At 50.1% G+C, this 17,054-nt stretch overlaps 1 protein-coding gene across 1 annotated transcript in view; it reads left to right on the top strand.

Moving 5' to 3' along the window:
* The window catches only part of Fam155a (family with sequence similarity 155 member A), a 551,950-nt gene that overhangs the window by 518,783 nt on the left and 16,113 nt on the right, over positions 1-17,054 (top strand). Inside the window, exon 3 of the mRNA XM_010604651.3 lies at positions 9,732-9,903. Coding sequence (XP_010602953.1) covers positions 9,732-9,903 — 172 coding nt within the window. The remainder of the gene's footprint in view (positions 1-9,731; positions 9,904-17,054) is intronic.

Here is a 17,054-nt window from a genome sequence, read left to right as displayed (position 1 = left end):
ATATATATGTATCACCATTAGCACAGAATGATCCCAGTAGTTTTATTATCGGCAGTTACACATTTAAATCTATTTTGGCTCCAGAAACTGCTAAGTCATACCAACAACAAAAAAACAACAAATTTCACCACTATCGTTCCTACTCAGAGGCAGCATAATGGCGAATTGTGCAGCCCAGTTTTTATCAATGGCCTTGATAAAAAGTGTTACAGAGGACACGGATGCTCTTGGCTTTCACCCTGAAATGATACCAAGAAGAGAATGACCAAAGATCGGTCAGCAGATGGATTCTACCAGCTAGAACAGGGAGCCCTTGCATAGCCTGTGTGAGCCGTGGGCTGCAGCCGGGGTCTGAGTGTCTTTCATTCCCTCACTCATTCATTCATGGAGCCCCGGATGCATCCTGCTGCCAGCAAAGCTTCCAGGTGGGAATCCATGGCTAAGAAAAGACAGACCAACTTCTGGGTGATGTTTATTTTGATCTAGTTTGATAAAATTCATTAAAATCGGCTTACATATTTCAGGCAAATGCTCAGATTAAATGTTTGTGCAACATAACTTGACAATTCACGTGACTCGTTTCACCACGTAAGAAGTCTGAGATCGCGATTTAAGGGAAGTCGGGCCTCTCGGCAGTGGGGTGCACACCACAGTGCTTGCACACTACAGTTACGATGGACTCTGTCACTCACGACCTCATGTCTTTGTGCTGGTTTAACAATGAACACATTATCTAGCAGCTCATTTGTGTGCTTGGTGAGTAGTACGTCTAATTACATAAAGGAAGTATGCTGAGGTTTCAAATGGACAGAGTGAGAACCAGGCATGTTTGGTGAGTAGCATTTAAAGATTAGAACCAGAACCATGGGCTATTTGAGCAGAGGTAGCTATTCATTCTGGGATTACAAAATCCCAGGTGGATTTTTGGCCTCTTTTTTTATAAACGAGTCATGGTACTTCAAGCTGTGTTAGTAGCTCACAGGCATTGTGATCTCTGCCCATTTAGAATCTCTCTACACAGAAATGTGCACATATCATTGCAGCGTCTCTCACCGAGCTGTGCCAGGGGTGTGAGTTTGAAGACCAGGCCCCACCCCAAAAAAGACATTTCTTGGAATGATGCAACAACTCCCACACTGAGAGTACCCTGAACTAGTGGCTGTTCACACCTGACCGTGTGCACAAAACGCACCTTTTGACCCTCCTGGCAGTCACACTAACCTCTCTCGTCGTCCTTGCTCTGGCCAAGTCCTTCCCTCCCTCCTCTTCCCTGTACACCGGAAGGGTCCTGGTCACCCCGATTCTGCTCTGTGCCCCGAGCTCACCTGAGTACCACTTGGCTGGCCATTCCTCACCCACCTCCTTCCCGTTGGCCCTACTGTATTCTGATGCCAAAGAGGAAAAGTGTCTCATAATGAAGCTGCTCCTGTCCTCTGGCCCTGCTCCCAAGAATCTCTATTTACTGTCGGGCCCATAGTTCACTCTCAATAACGTGTTGGGGATTCACAGGCAGTTTGAACACTATCCATGAAGCCAGGCCCTGGGGAAGACGTCTTCTGTTGGTTTCCACTCTCAGGCCCCAACACACTATTCCAACTGGAATACTGAAGTGCTCACCTTGACTTCTCAGGCCTTTGAGTTCCAGTAGGATCCCTGGCACTTGTCTAACAGTAATAGAGACCAGATTTAAGTAAATGCCCTGTTTCAAGAGCCATGAACCTGCCACACCACTGCATTTCTGAGGTGCTGGCTTCCTTTGGATCCCAAGAGGGGCTTTCGTTCACCCCTGAGCCTGCTCCTGGTTCCTAGGACACATTAGAGAAATAGAGAAAACACTAAAGACATAAAAGGGGCTTGGTTTTAGCCACTGCTTGTTGTAACAATAGGACCAGTGAGAGCGGTAAAGAGTGCTAAGTGCCCACTACCCAAGGCAGTGGGTGCTCCCTCCCTTTGCACAGGCAGATTATTATCATTTACACTGGAATTTCTTAGGGGTCTGACATAGGTAGAGGGGGGTTGCAATCTTACATAACTTGCACAGAAGTATCCTGACAATATGGCAAAAAAGAGAAAATGTAGTCATCTACTGAGTGCATTGCTATGTCTATGTAAAACTACCAGATTTAGATAACTGATTAATCATTTCTGTATTGGCCAGCTTTCTGCTGCTAGAAGAAAATGCCTGATATATAGGACTTCAAGGAGGCAAGGATTATGTTGAATCAAGGTTGCAGCGGTTTTAGTCAGTGGTCAGCTGACTCCAAGGTGCCCATCAGGTGGAACAGCTTGGAGGAAGAAAGCTGCTCACATCACGTCATGGAGGCCAGAAAGTAGAGAGCAGGGCATGAGCCAGAGAATAGAGGACCAGGGACCAGATGTAGCTCCCAAGGACACCTGCCCTTGACCCAGCCAGACACATCCAGAAGTATATTTTACCAATCTTCTAGGCATCTCTCAAGCCAACAGAGATGATGAAAATCAGAATTCCATTCCTTTACTTTGGGCTATGTCTTGATTAGTTGCTCTAGTTGCTGAGACAAAATGCCCCACATCCAAAGTTAAAGGAAGGGAGGTTTATTTCAGCTCACAGTCTGAAGAAGTTTCAGTCCATAGTAGGCTGACTCCCAGGCAGGGTGGTATGGCAAAGAGACATCACAGAGGAGAAATATTCTTTCAATGCCCCCAAATACCATGTGGTTTAATAATCCTCCTTTAAAAAAGCAAAATATATGATTAATAATATGCAACTGATTTCTTGTGAAATATAGCATTTACGTTTTTTTAAGTTTTGTATTTTACTAAAGATAAATCCAGTTTAAACCTGTACTTTCTGTAATTAACCAAATCAGATTTATCATCATTAAGTGATGTTAAAATAAAATGCTAAATGATGGTGCTGAGTCCTGTCAGCTGGCAAAAGTGGTATGAATTTGCTGCAGTAAGATCGTTCTGATTTAGATATAGCAGAAAGATTTTAGGTAAAATAGAAAACAATTTAAGAGCTTCCGACAGTATTACAATTTTTATACAAGCTTTTCTTTTTCCTGAAGTGTGTATACATTTTTGTGTGTAGAAGTCGGAATTTAACTCCCATTCGGGTTTTAATCATCAAGTGCCCTCTTGATTCTTTTGTGAACCCTGCGAAACAAGGGAGCTGCCATATGCCCTCCTCCATCTCTGAGGTGAGTGCATCCTCCCCTCAGCTGCTGAGAACGACCCTTTCTTATCCAAGACTCTCCTGTTTCTTCTTCAGGCAGTGACTTTCCTCACATCTTATCCCCTTTTTAACACACTCCACTCACTGGAGTCGCGGAGCTCTGAACAGAGTGCTGATGTCCCCTCGCTGTCCTCTTAAAGCTGGTAATTTCAGCAGGATCCCAGTCCCTTGGTCCGGGTTCAGCCCTGTGCTCCCAGCACTCTGTGCCCCCACTAAGGCTGGGTCCCCACGGTGCCCACAGCTGCCTCCGGTGCTTTCATGGTTTTCGTCTCGCTCCATCAGGCACAAAGGCCGAGGAGAAGACACAGCTTCGTCCACCACGGCCACGAGTGGACGCGCTGTCACAAGTGCCATGCGACAGCACCACCCTCATTGGCCCACAAGCCCAGCCTCCTTGTAGAATTGAGCTGCAGTTTCGCTCACTCCCGGAATACGAATTTCCAGGACAGGACGATAGGAGGCGTAAGGGATTTCTGCCGCAGTTACTGCAGGGTTCCTTTCCAGCCAGGCCAGCAGCGCTGTCTGGGGAGGGCAGGGATCAGTGGAACCTCTCTTTCCCCAAATGATTTTCGCACTACTCCAGCCACACCTCCGTGTCCGCTCAGAGACCCAGGGAGAGGGGAAGAGGGGACAGGGTCACAGTGCCACACCCTTGGGGACCTGTGGGTCACTTGTGGCTGGAGAGCTCGGTGGAAGAAAGAGGGCCAGGCACGATGGGACCAGGGAGCTGAGCAGGAGCAGGACAGGCGGCCGCTCCGCCTGCTGAGCTGGCCCTCCGGCGCAGTGGCCCACACAGACATCGCTCCAAGCACAGCACGGGGAGAATGTCACGGAGGAGGGCACACAGGCAGGGTCCACCGGAAAGGCCAGAGGCGTGCCAGTGTCAGGAGAAATCAAGACTCGTCGGGCAGCAGAGAGGTGTCGGAGTTCAAGGGGCCCCTAGAACTGGCAGCCGTTTCCCTGTGGCCGAAACGGACAGGTCATCTGGGGCTCAGCCCTGGCTCTCACTTCTTGCTTTTCTTCCAATAGAAGATGGCCAATTCCGGGTAGCATCTGGTAGAAACTGAAAGGTTAGAGTGTATTGGAGCGGAGGCTGCAGGTAGATCAGATGCCAGAGACACGGGGAGAGGGAGACAGGGACTGGCAATAAAGATCTAAGCGTCTCTATTTTAAGGACAGTCGAATCTTGGGAATGCACGGTGGCCTAGGACAGAACCCTAAGGGGCACTGACATTTTGGGGAGCAGCAAGTAAGAGAAACTGACAGCAACAGCAGAGGAGGCAGGCCGAGAAGGGGTGGGCAGCGAGGTGGGTGCTGGGAGAGGGGGCCCAGTAAAATGTATCCACGTGGGGCGGCTGTGAGAAGCCAGTCCCTCTCCTACACGGGGAACAGGGGACTCCACCACCCCTGCCCAAGTGAGTCTGAGGAGGACAACGGTTTTTCCTGTATGACATTTTACTTTTTTCTTGTTACTGGGGATCGAACACGGGACCCTGTGCTTGTGAGGCAGGAGCGGGCACCACTGAGCTACATCCCCAGCCCCTAAAACTGTATTTTATAATCAAAGTTGCAGCCACCGTGCTACTTTCCCCCAATGGGGTGACAGATATTTATGGTCCGAATCTGCCACCTGGCTCTAAAATAGATAAGGGTTTCTCAGAAGGGAAGAAAAGGAACAGGAAATGGGCTCTCTATAAAAAAAGTTAATTGGAGGCGACTGTGACTGGCTGTCTCCCGGGGACGCATCTGGAAGCCGGAGCAGGCAAGACCTGTTGTGGGTGTGAGGGCACCATGATGGCAGCGGCAGTCTTGTCTGTCACGATCCCGTCCTCTTGGGCACCCTGCGTACCTCTCAGCCTCTGTCGCACCTTCCTGCAGCAGGCCTCAGCGTGCCCCAACTTGGAACAGGGGTCGGGGCAGCATAGTTGTCCCCCTGGCTCTGAGCACACTGGTGGCATCACCTGTGCCACTTCCTGGAGCAGCTTGGGAGTCCTCGTTTGTGTCTGTAAGAGGTGTGTTCAGAACAAGATGGATGCTGCCTTGCTTTGTGGATCTGGGGAAAACTCCACCCAGTGGAATGGCTGACTCCTGAGAGAGAGCACTGTGCTGTGTCCTTGTCCACCTTAGTCACCGGATCTGGCACAGTGCGACTTCTGGCTCTTCCCAAAGTCAAGATCAGGAAAGGGAAAGGTGTTGATCCATTCAGGACATGGAGGCAGCCAGGGCAGGGCACCTAAAGACACTCAAGAGAGAGGACTCTTGAGCTGCTGCAGGAAGTGACACGTGATAGCTAAGTGTGTTAGAAGCAAGGGGAGTGCTTTGAAGGGAATTAAATCCCTTACATTTACACACTCACCATAGCTTTGATCACCCATGGCAGGAGAGGAGCGACGAATAAGTGTAGCCTTCATGTGACACATTGATGCTCTTTCCCAGGGCAGTGCCGTCTGGACCCAGGCTCTCAGTCCAATCCCATCCTCCAGTCCTCCCAGTCCCAAGTCCTGCAGAGAGTCCAGAGATGCTGCTAGTTGTCTCTGTGACAGTCACTCCAGAGCGTCCCTCACAGGGCTCTGCCCCCTGCGTCCTCCCTTCCCAGCCACTCTCTGAGGATCTGGGCCCGGCGCTTAAGAGGAGGACAGCGTCGGTCCAGCTGCCCAGAGAAGTGGCCTCCACTCCTTTGTTCCACAAGGTCCCTGGACCTCCGCCTCCTAGTGTGTTTGAGCTTCCTGGAGGAAGTTTTTACCATCACCAGGAGCCTCGCACGCCAGCCTGTTCTGTGCTTAAGTGATTTTAGTGCCACAGAATTGTCCGTCCTGGAAGCCATACTTAGAGAAGTGATTTACTGAACATTTCTGTCTACAAAATGCAAAGCCATTGGAAAAATGATCTCTGACCTTCCTTATGTTGAGTTTTATGGCATCAGACAGGTTTTATTTATTTTTCCTTATGTGCTTTACGTTCATTATGCTCTTTCTCATTTGAAAATCCCATAGTATTAATTTTTTAAGAAATCAATCTCTACGGTTTTCCTTGCAGCTCCGTGCAACCACAAAGCGCCTAACTTTATCAACATCCCTCCTTCAGAAACTTCTGGAAACGCGCTGGGAAATATCTCCGACCCATGTCTTCCCCTCAGTTTCCAAGCCAGGTGGTATTTTCACATGTGCAGCTGTAGAGAACTCTGTGCTTCAGAAGAGAGCCTCCTCCATTTCTGCACATCTCTTCTGGCTTCTGTATTATTTATTATGCCAGTATCTGCCAGTTTGACCTCATCCTGGTCCCCCGGAAGTTGCCTAGACATTGAGGGTGACAGAGCAGTTCCCCACCCCCACGCACCCCAGTTACTGTCTGCTGTCGCTGTTACTCTCTTCCTCGCATGACAATTTCCAGATCTTTGCTCAGCTGGAATTCTACCTTTCAAGTAATCCTTTTAAGATTAGCGAATCTCCTTACTTCCTCAGCAATTTAGCCAATGTGTCCTCAGTAGGTTTTGCCTCTCTTATCACAAATCTACCTCTGCACACAGATGATAAATCCTCAGTTATATAAAACTTGTTTCTCAGCCTTCATCCCTTAAGTAACAAGACATTTCTCATTTGTACTTTGTATTTTATTTTGGTTCAGACAGTTTCCTCCAATGCTGCTATGTCTTCCTTCTGGAATTGAAAGTTTAGATCATGTAAAACTCGAATGAGAGCTTTTGAGTGGGTTTTCAAAAGTCCAGTGGGTTGACCCCAGTGTGGAAGGACAGGGACCCACACCTGGGGTGTCACTGCCACCCAGTGAAGGAGCTGGATGATTCGACCAGCAACTGAGCAAGAAATAGCTGCTTTCCTCCAGGACCTCTACCCAGTGCTCATGGAAACAGATTTCTTCACTTCATAGCTTTTAGTAAAAATTCTGCACAAGAAATACCACTGTGTTAGTCACTCTCCCACTACTGAGACAAAATATCTAACACTCACAACACAAAGGAGGGGAGGTTTATTTTGGCTCATGGTCTCAGAGAATTCAGTCCACGTGGGCTGCTCCAAGGCAGCAACATCATGGCAGAAGGGTTTGGAGGAGGACAGCTGCTCACCTCACAGCGTCCAGGAGGCAGAGAGAGAAGTGAGGATCTAGGGACAGAAACACAGCCTTGGAGGCCAGGCTGCTGATGCCCACTTCCTCCAGCCGGGCCCCAGCTCCTCACAGCACATGCAGCCCTGAGCTCATCTGTGAATGGTTTCTCTGAGGAGCGCAGTGTCCGTGATCCAGTCATCTTCCATACACGCAGACTTAGAAACAGTCCAGACCTCGCCCAGAGCAGTGGCTGAACTAGGGTCCCTTAGGGCCACACAGTGCGGAAGATGGAAAAGAGGATGTGTGTGTCTCTGCGGCTTCAGTAGGTGACGTTCCTAAGTGTCTCTGAAGATGTGTTCACTCTACAGGATGTGACTTGCTGTGCTTGCCTCACTGTATAAGTGCCGATGAGCACTAGAGTGAAGACAGCATGTACAGCTCCCTGGAGTTACCCCAGGCTTGAGAACCCAGAAATGGGTCTCCTCCTATAACTGAATCTTGATGTTAGACCTGTCTATTTGAACATCCTTGACTGCCTCTACTACCTCACACAGGAAACACAAGAAGGGCAGGCAGACCCCCCTGGCTGTATCGTGAATGCCATCTGCATTTCACACGCACCAACACCGATTAGCGTTTGTGAAAACATTATCCATGCAATCTTTATCATGGCTCAGGGACCCTTTCCTTTTACTTTTTCTACCTGCTGCTTCCGGCCTCTTTCGGAGAGCCACTCCCACAGCTACCTGGGGCTGCATGGTGCATGCCAATAGCCCACCTTTTCCTGGTCAAACACAGGAACTGTTAGGGTTTCCATGGCTACTATAGCCTTTTGGTTTTGATGCAATTTCTTAGTGTGCATTTTTATGAGAAGGCCATCCCAAAGACCTAGAAGAACAGTATATGTATGCATATATACTGCATTTATATAGTATATATACATAGTATATAGTATATCCATAGTATACAGCACACATACATAGTGTATAGTGTATATACATAGCATACAGTGTATATCGAGTGTAGAAGGTATATACATAGTATACAGTGTGTATACATAGTACACAGTACCTATACAGAGAATACAGTATGCATACATAGTAATTGTATATACTGTACGGGTCACTGTGCGTGGGTAACTATACTATATGTACTGTATGGGTGACCATTGATGACTTAGCTATCTAGAATTACATCTGCATTTCACATTTACACCATTTTACCTCAGTAGAGGAACCTTAATCAAAGATAAGCCATCATTTTGATGAAAGCAACAAGAAGTTAATAAAAATCCAGTACCCACCCCCTGTATCACTGGACTATGACCAAGCCATAGAATCGCACATGACGCGCAGATGCACCCACAACTCCTTGCCGTTTCACAGATTCTTGGGAGACGCTTTAGACTAGACATACAAGAAGCCTCGAGCACATGGGCTTCGTAATTCTGTGGATCATGGATGCGGATTCTGGCCTTTCCAGCCCTTCCGATTCCTGAGCAGAATGACAGGAATAGCTGGGTCTGGACCACGTGTCGCCACTACGTGGAAAATGCCAGACAGAGGCTTAGAAGGGAGCCTAAATGAGATCCATGCACAGTGTCGTCCTGGTGACAGCTGCCCAGTGCTGCGGTGTCCTGGTGCGCATTTGGAGGTGGGCATAAGGGGCAGGGGTTCCCTAGACTGAATGAACCAGAAAGAAACCAAAGTCTTTGGAGCAGCGCGAAGCTGAGCGACCTCTGCAGACAGTGGTTCCCGCTGAACGTGGTATGGCCCCTTTTCATCTTTCGGCCTCCGCGCTGCCCTCCCCAGGGAGCCCTTGGGTAACCCACGCCCTGGGAGGCGAGGCCAGGCCCCGGGTGCGGGTCTCCCGCTGTTGCACGCCGCAGCACAGCAGGGCAGGCTGTCTGATCCGTGCTGGCGGTTTCGGCTTTGGGTGCGATTCCAAGGCAGTGTTGTGCGTAGTCTCTGTGCAAGCCTGGTCTCTGGAGAGGCCGACTGGGCCCCATTGCAAGGGACCTGGCGCCATCTAGTGTCCTCTTCGCTTCACTGCAGCGGTGTGCCCGGAAACTCGGGGGCCTTGTAGATCCCCTGCGGTGAAGAACTGCACTTCACCCAAGGCTCACAATGACTTTCACCTCCCGTCTTCCGGGATTCGGGAACTTCTGGTCCTCCTTAGGGCCACTGTTTTTTGCTACGAGCTCCCTCAAGTGAAACGCCAAACTGTCTTCTGCATTCTGGCCGACTTAGCAGGCCTGAGCTCTCCCTGCAGACCCTCCTGTGTCCCTGGCAGCTCCGTGAAGCTGTCTCACAGCCGGGTGTGCAACGCTGTCTCAGCGGGGTTCGCTTTGCGCCCCTGTAGAAACCCTGAGCGAGCTTCCATCAGGGGCAGAACCATTGTCCTCTCTCCACATGTCTGATTCTTCTCTCCCTCTCTTGCTTTCAAATTTCAGATCGTCTACAAGGCCTGGCTCTGTTCCCAGTATTTTGAAGTCACGCAGTTTAACTGCAGAAAGACAATTCCTTGCAAGCAATATTGTTTGGAGGTGCAGACGCGGTGTCCGTTCATCCTGCCTGACAATGATGAGGTCATTTACGGGGGCCTCTCCAGCTTCATCTGCACAGGTAATGGGGCCCCTGGGCCTCTCCGGAGTAGGTGTCATGCGTGGTCGCTCACCCCGCTCCTGCATTCTGAAGATGCACTGGTGACCGCACAGGCGAGGGTGGGAGCGCGGATCCCCAAGTGGATCTGGACGTAGCTCTGAGCCCGGCAGTCCGCAAGACCCCGAGCCCCAGTCTGAACTCCGTGATTCCGCGGGCAGTGTTAGCAGCACTGCGCGATTCGGGCCTACGTGCAGGGGAGCTGCGCCTGCTTTACTGATCCATCCCACACTTATCCACTGCACACAATGTAATAAGGGCGGCCAGCTTCCGCTGCCGCAGCTGTTTTTCTGAGAGTGCTGTGTGGGTCTTAAGTAAATGTGAGTGCTCAGAGAAATGTTTGCCTGTGTCATTGTGCGGCTGTGTGCACGTGTGAGTGTTGCTAGTGTGAGTAGGGAGTACAGTAAGCGCGGGTGCAGTCTGATCCTTTATTTCCCATTAACAGCGCTTCCTTCTTTCCACAAACGCATACCAGAGCCCTCACTTTCTGTGTGTTTCTGAGCACTGCGTAGTTTAGACTCAGGGAAAGAGGAGAGGACAGGGCGGTCCGGTTTGGAAGGCACGCCGTGAAGACAGTGAGAATGCGATGTGGGGCTTCCTCTTACTCCCCTGAAGAGCACAGAATGCAACAGCCACCGGCCCTGTGGCTGGAGTCACAGCTCATCCATTTCCAACTTGGAAAGGCGAAAGCACCGTCGTAAGTGTGGAGAAACACCAGAACGCCTTCGCTGTACCAGGCTGAGCGGCATGTTTGGGAATTCGATGTGGAGTCTTATCCAGTCATTCCTGGATCACTTATCTACTAGCCTTACTGTCCTAAAGCAATAAATCAGTCAAGAAACAGCCCCGGCAGCACATGGTGGTGCACGCCTGTCATCCCAGTACTAGGGGAGGCTGAGGCAGGAGGGTTGCAACTTTGAAGCAGCCTGAGAAACTCACCAATTTAGCAAGATGCTGTCTCTAAATGAAAATTAAAATTTAAAAGAGGGACTGGAGGTGTAGCTCAGTGCTGCCCCCTGAAGGTGCCAGGTCATGAAGTGGCTCAAGGAAGGGCAGAACCCTTACAGGGAGACAGTGATCTAAAGTGCAGAGGGATTGCAGTCATGGCACCTCTCTGCTGGGGAGCAAGAAAGGGAGGAGAGAGAGAAAGAAGACAGAAGGGTAGTTATCGATGTCTTCTTGAATTCCAAGGAAGAGTTCTGCTGACAGGAGGTGAGACTTACTCGCTTTTCTGACCTCCACAGAGAGCACCCGGGGATCAGTGGGAATCTGAGTCTGGGCTCTGGGGGAGTGGGGACCTGTGTGTCACACCAGGGCTAGAAGCTGGGGCCTTCACAATGAGCCCTATCCCTCTTTTTTTAAAAAAGATATTTTGAAACAGGGTCTGGCGGAGCCAGCAAGTTGCTGGGCTGTTCTTGCAATTGTAATCATCCTACCTCAGCCTCCCGGAGTGCCGGTGTGACAGCCCCACGCCCCACACCAGCTTGTGTACACTCATCAGAGTGAAGGCTGCAGCCTGAAGCTCTCCTCCTGTGGCCTGGTGTCTGTGTCAACCCACTCTGGAGTTCGCCTCCTTCCCCAGAACCTGTCCGGAACCCTGGAAACCCAAGATGGATGACACCTCTTTCTCCTGATGCCCAACACCAGCGTGTACTTTTAGCTACTTTCCAGCTTTCTGAAAACCCCTTCTTCACCAGCACAACTACGGCACTGAGCAGAGCAGCAGACCAGGGTGTGGAGACAGGAGGCGGCCCCTCTCAGGAGCACAGCCGGGTGTCCCTCGGGGTGAAGCTGCTCTGAACCTGTGGGCCTGTCCAGCCGGCCACACCCATGGGCTGCTGTGACGCCAGAGGGTCAGGTTTCACCATCAGTGGCCTCCCCGCTGGGGGACCAGAGTCCCTGGCCATGGACTTAGGATCGCACTGGCAGATAGTGCTGCTGCCCCCGCTGGCCCCGGCTCAGCCTTCAGAGGACCCCTGCAGACGGAGGTGGCAGGGCCTTGTGCTCCGCCCCATGGGGAGTGTATGAGACTTGGCACCCCCTGTGCCCAGACAGCAGCAGACTGTTCCCAAGGGGATGGATGAGCACGCTTGGCCCGGCCACAAGGGTGCAAGGACACCAGGGACCCAGCCCAACCGGTGAGGAGGGCGATATCTAGGACGTGGACCTCAGCCTCAGTTGCTGGGAGCTCCTCCCTTTGACACAAGTCATAAGCGGAGTTATTGGTGTTCTGCACCCTGAAAGGCAGCATAGCTCGTCACTAAGAAGGGGGGGCACCTTCCTCCCAGGTGCACACGTTTCCTTACCACCATGTCCCTCTGGATGGAAAGGCCTGTGATTGGCTGACTCTGAAGGACCCTTCACTGCCTGGAGAATTCGGTGAACACTTCGGCTGCCCAGGGCTCATGGATCTGCTGCCGCCTGGGGAGGGAGGATTTTGTTCACAGTGCTTCTCCTAGGGACAGGCCAGGGGTGGCCGCCCTTTCCTCTCTGTGTCCCCCCTTACGGATGGGGGTCCTAGGGCCCTGAGTCTGCCTTGAGTACCTTCACCAGTGTGTGTAGATGCTCTTGCTGACGTCGGTTATGATTAGTCTGCGTGCGCAGTGCCCGATGGTTAGGCTCCCCCTGGGGAGCTGGCACCGTGCTTGGTAGGCCTCTGCTCTTTCTTCGTCCCTCTCCTCCCCGCTCTCCTGCTCTTTCTGTATCTTGAGCCCCTTCCCACTTTCTAAAAGAGATCACATGAAATTAAAAAGCTTTCGCACGGCAAAGGAAACAACCAAGAGAGCAAAGAGACGACCCACAGAATGGGAATTTTTTACCAGCTGTTCCTCAGACAGAGGACTAACATCAGAAATATATAAAGAATTTTAAAACATTAGACCCCTTGGGTTAAAAACCCATCCAAAAATGGGCAGCCAAAATGGACAGACACTTCTCAGAAGAGGTACAAACGGCTGATAAATACATGAAAAAAATGTTCAATATTATTTGCCACTAGAGAAATACAAATTAAAACAACACTGAGATTCTCCCATACTCCAGGAAAAATGGCCACCATGACTTTGAGGATTCCTTTCTCCCCCTACCTCGTGTGCTGGTGCATCCTTGTCATCTTATCGCTCAGGGAGGCTGAAGCAGGAGGATTGAAAGTTGGAGCCCAGCCTGGGCCCAGCCTGGGCAACTTAGTGACTTAGTGACACTTTGCCTCAAAATAAAAACTGAGAAAATGAACTAAAGATGTGGTTCAGAGTGAAGGCTCTGGGTTCAATCCCCAGTACTGGACAAAAGAAAAAGGATTCTTACTACCCACACAAAAGATAAATCCCCCTTGAGTTTGTGAATTTTTGGCAGCATCAGATGAGATAAAGTTTCTTTAAATAATCGGGAGTCAACTATAATTTTGCTAACAGTTACTGAATTTAGCATTTAGTGTCTCTTTTCCTTATGATGCTTGTATTATCTTATGCAACTCCTAAATTTGAAAGCTTTAAACTTATATTTTTGACCATCTGCTCTTTTATATCCCTTGATGCGTGATGAAGGAAGAAGCCCCCGGGGTGCTGGTCCATGCCCTCCCCTCGGGGTCTCGGAAGGGGGTTTGCACGAGGTCCTGGTCAGAGGCTCTAGCCAGGCCCCGCCACACTTACTCCCCCTGAGGGTCAGAGTTCACGCATTCCTGAGCAGGAAATGGAGAATGAACCGAGGCGAAGCTGGTCCCTCGGAGTGGGCAGGGGCTGCGGCCCACCCAGGAGGGCTCTGACCAGCCCGGCCAGGGCTGGGCGGACCTGCTGCCCCTCTGCAGGTCCCGGATTTCCCTTTGCACCTCCTTCCTCTCTTCTCTCCTCTCCGTCAGGAGTCCTGGGGAAGCCCTGGACTGCTTTCCTGCAATACGAAGCCTGGATTCAGAGAACAGCAGCTGTGGTTCGCAGGAACAACCCTGTGACTGACACAGGGCAGACCCAGCGAGGTGCCGCTCCGTTCTTCCTAGGGAAATCGCTCCAAGAACAAAAGTGAAAGTCAGTCCGCTGGGGGTTACTGACAACGAAGATAAAATATATTTTGAGCATTCTAGGTAAATTCTGCATTGCATTTTTCTTTTGAGCTGTGACAAGAATGAGGTTCTGTTTCTGCCTTTGGGAAAACACTGTGGGCTGCTGATTTGCCTCGCTGACAGGTGGATTTGCATGTCCCGGGCACGGCGCCCCCTCCTGGCACTGTCTGGGTACTGCAAGCGCCCGAAGATGGCCACCTGCTGGCGAGACGTTTAGAAGAAAAACACAACCAGGACCCAGTGCATCACATCACAGAAATTAAAAAACAAAACAAAACAAAAAAAACCTCCCCTACATCACTCTTAAGAAAGCTCGCAACTGGGAAGAAAGAAACATTCCCTCACCCAAAGCCTATTCTGACATGTCCAGTGAGTCCAATTAAAAAGAAAGGAAAGATTGTCTCTTACAAGTATGTTAGTACAGAAACCATTTCCTGTAGATTTTAAATATAATTTCAAGGTCATTTCCCATGCCGGTTTTTAATGTAGGTGTTTTTCCCAGTGTTCAAATATTATTTGAAAAAGAAAATTAAAAAAAAATAATGCAGTGCTACCTGAGTTACAGCACCATTTGATGATATGCAAAATCTTCTAGTGAATTTGTCAGAGTTTGGGCCAAAGGAGAAATATGAAGGGGAATGTGGTGAGCAGAGTAAAATGCGGCTATGAGAGAATAGGTTATAAAAGCATGTAGCTTTGGATCAGCTTCCTGTGATTGTCATACTTCCTCCGAGAATGCTGTTTCGCTCTGAGTCCAGGCCCTCCCTTGGCCAGGTTGCTTTTCTGGACTTTGGCCCTGATGAGACTCCTGGCAGCTCCTTTGCCATATTCCAGAGGCTTCGTGTGGGGCAGGGATGCTGGGGGGACACAGGGTACCTGGCCTCTGCCAGCAGCAGCTCCAGAAGTCACACACTGAAGGCACCCTCTCCTGAGCCACTGCAGACACGACTGAGTTCCGGCCTGGAGCAGCCCTGGTTGGCCGGTCACACTGCAAGAGGCCATGGAGCTCACAGCTGCTTGGGAGCAGGAAAACCCTACCGTGGTTCCAGTTGTCCTGCTTTGCACAGCTGCACCCTTCCTGATCACAGAGGAGAAGTGAGGGCGTGCAGGGCCTGTCTGGAGAGTCTTCGTGGACTGGAGTCGATTGTGTCCCTGGAAGTGTCCAGGCTCCATAGCCCCAGCTGTGATTTGGGGGCCTTCGGGACAGCATGACTGGTTGGCTGTGGATGCCACTGAGGAAGGTCTTGGGGTCATCAGCCACAGTTTCTCACCTTCTCACTGTGTGTGGCAGCTGTGAGCGCTGGTCTCTGACCTCCCCAGAAGCCAGTGCTGTGGAGCTCAAGGCAGGGCCATGTCTGTCCCTGGAGAGCAGGAATCATGGCCAGGAGCTGAGCAGAGCACGTTGAGGGCCCTGGAGCAGGAAGATGAAGACTCTCGCCCTCACACAGGGCCCAGCACTGGACCCTGAGGGATCTACAGTGGAGAGCAGCAGAGCAGGGTGCTGAGCAGGAATTCTTGTTCAGCATCTCAGCTGAGGAAGGACCATGCAGGCAGAGAGATTTCCCCAGGAGAGGCATAATCTTCAGGAAAGATGATTATCTGCAATGAGGACATCTCTGTGAAGAGCCGGCCCTACTCCGTAGCTGCTCTGAGTATCTATAGACTGTGTCGAGCAGAGCTGTTATGTCATGAGATCATAGAGTCAGTCAATGTTGGGACCAGCGTGGATTTCCCGTCACCCTGCCTGAGGGTGCTTTTTCGAAAACCTGCTATGGCAGAAAAAGGACCAGTTCGTCACCTCCTCCCTCCTGGTCCAACATTTGCATCAGAAGGGGACTAGGCAGCGACCTGAAATTAGTCCGTGAGCAATATTTCCTTGCTTTTGAAAAGTCACTCAATGGGCCCAGCATGTCTGCAGGAGAGACCGAAATAGCTCACACCTGTATCCCACCCCTTCCTCACCCCATCGCACATTAAAAATGAATGCTGCAAGTTCTGTGCTACCGTTTTTCTGGTTCATCATTCTCTGGAAAATGTTGTGCTTTGAAGGCAAACTTTGTCAGACCAATTGGTGGGTGAGACATTCAGGCTGTAAGTGCACACACATACCTACCACACCTAGACACACCTGCACACACAGGCATTATGAATGGCAAACACAGAGAGCCCAGCTTCTGAGACATTTGCGTAAATACTATTATTGATCTAAATGGCCTTAAATACCTACGTTTCACAAGTAATGTGGGTAAGTTGGGGGAGAAATACTTTGGGTTGAAAATTGAAAATGAGTTAGCTTGAATTTATAATTAGCTTTAAAGTTGATCGGTAAATAGAAAGGTGTGGGTCTAACTGAAACACAGGGGCACTGATGGAATGACGGTGTCCTCCCCTAAAAGAAAAATTCACAGATAGCTCTTGAAACCTTCTTGAAAACGTCTAGAATGCTATTGCACTCTGGAGGTGTTAGCTTGATGACTTTATTGCTTTACTTTATTGGCTATATCACCGTCAGTTCCCAGACACAATCCAGTTGGCTGGGTGGAGAGCATCAGATCAGGCGTGAAGCTGAAAGCACAGGTTCCCAAGGACACCCGCCTCCTCATGCAGGGTTCAGCCTGATCACCAGCATCTCCTTGAAGGAACATCTCATTACCAGGGGGGAAGAGCCCATGCTAGGATTGACTTCTCAGATACAAAAAAGGGAGAAGGAAGACAATCCCTTTTCCAAAACCAGTGGTAGCATGGACATTGGTGAGAGTTACCATGAATTCTTATTCAATTTCTGAGTCACAGTCATTGAAGTTATTTCTAAGCTTCCTCTACTTCAAGTAGCTCAGCAAGGAGTAGTTTTGTTGTTCCCCTGTTTACCTCCCATGTGTTACTGTAGGACAAGGCCTGTCCTAAGAAAGTCAATAAAGTGGGCCCAGTTTGCTGTGATTGTAATCCTGGCACCCTGAAGCTGAGAGGCAGGAGGACTGTAAGTTTGAGTCTGGTCTGCAGCATGTATAGAGAACCCCTGGATCACAGAAAAAAAAAAAAAAAAAAAAAAAAAAACAACACAAAG

The sequence above is a fragment of the Fukomys damarensis genome, unplaced genomic scaffold (assembly GCF_012274545.1).
Source record: "Fukomys damarensis isolate Sample0158 unplaced genomic scaffold, DMR_v1.0_HiC HiC_scaffold_6, whole genome shotgun sequence".
Lineage (NCBI taxonomy): Eukaryota > Metazoa > Chordata > Mammalia > Rodentia > Bathyergidae > Fukomys > Fukomys damarensis.
The sequence above is the reverse complement of the archived record's forward strand: the minus strand, read 5'-3'. Positions and strand labels throughout refer to the sequence as shown.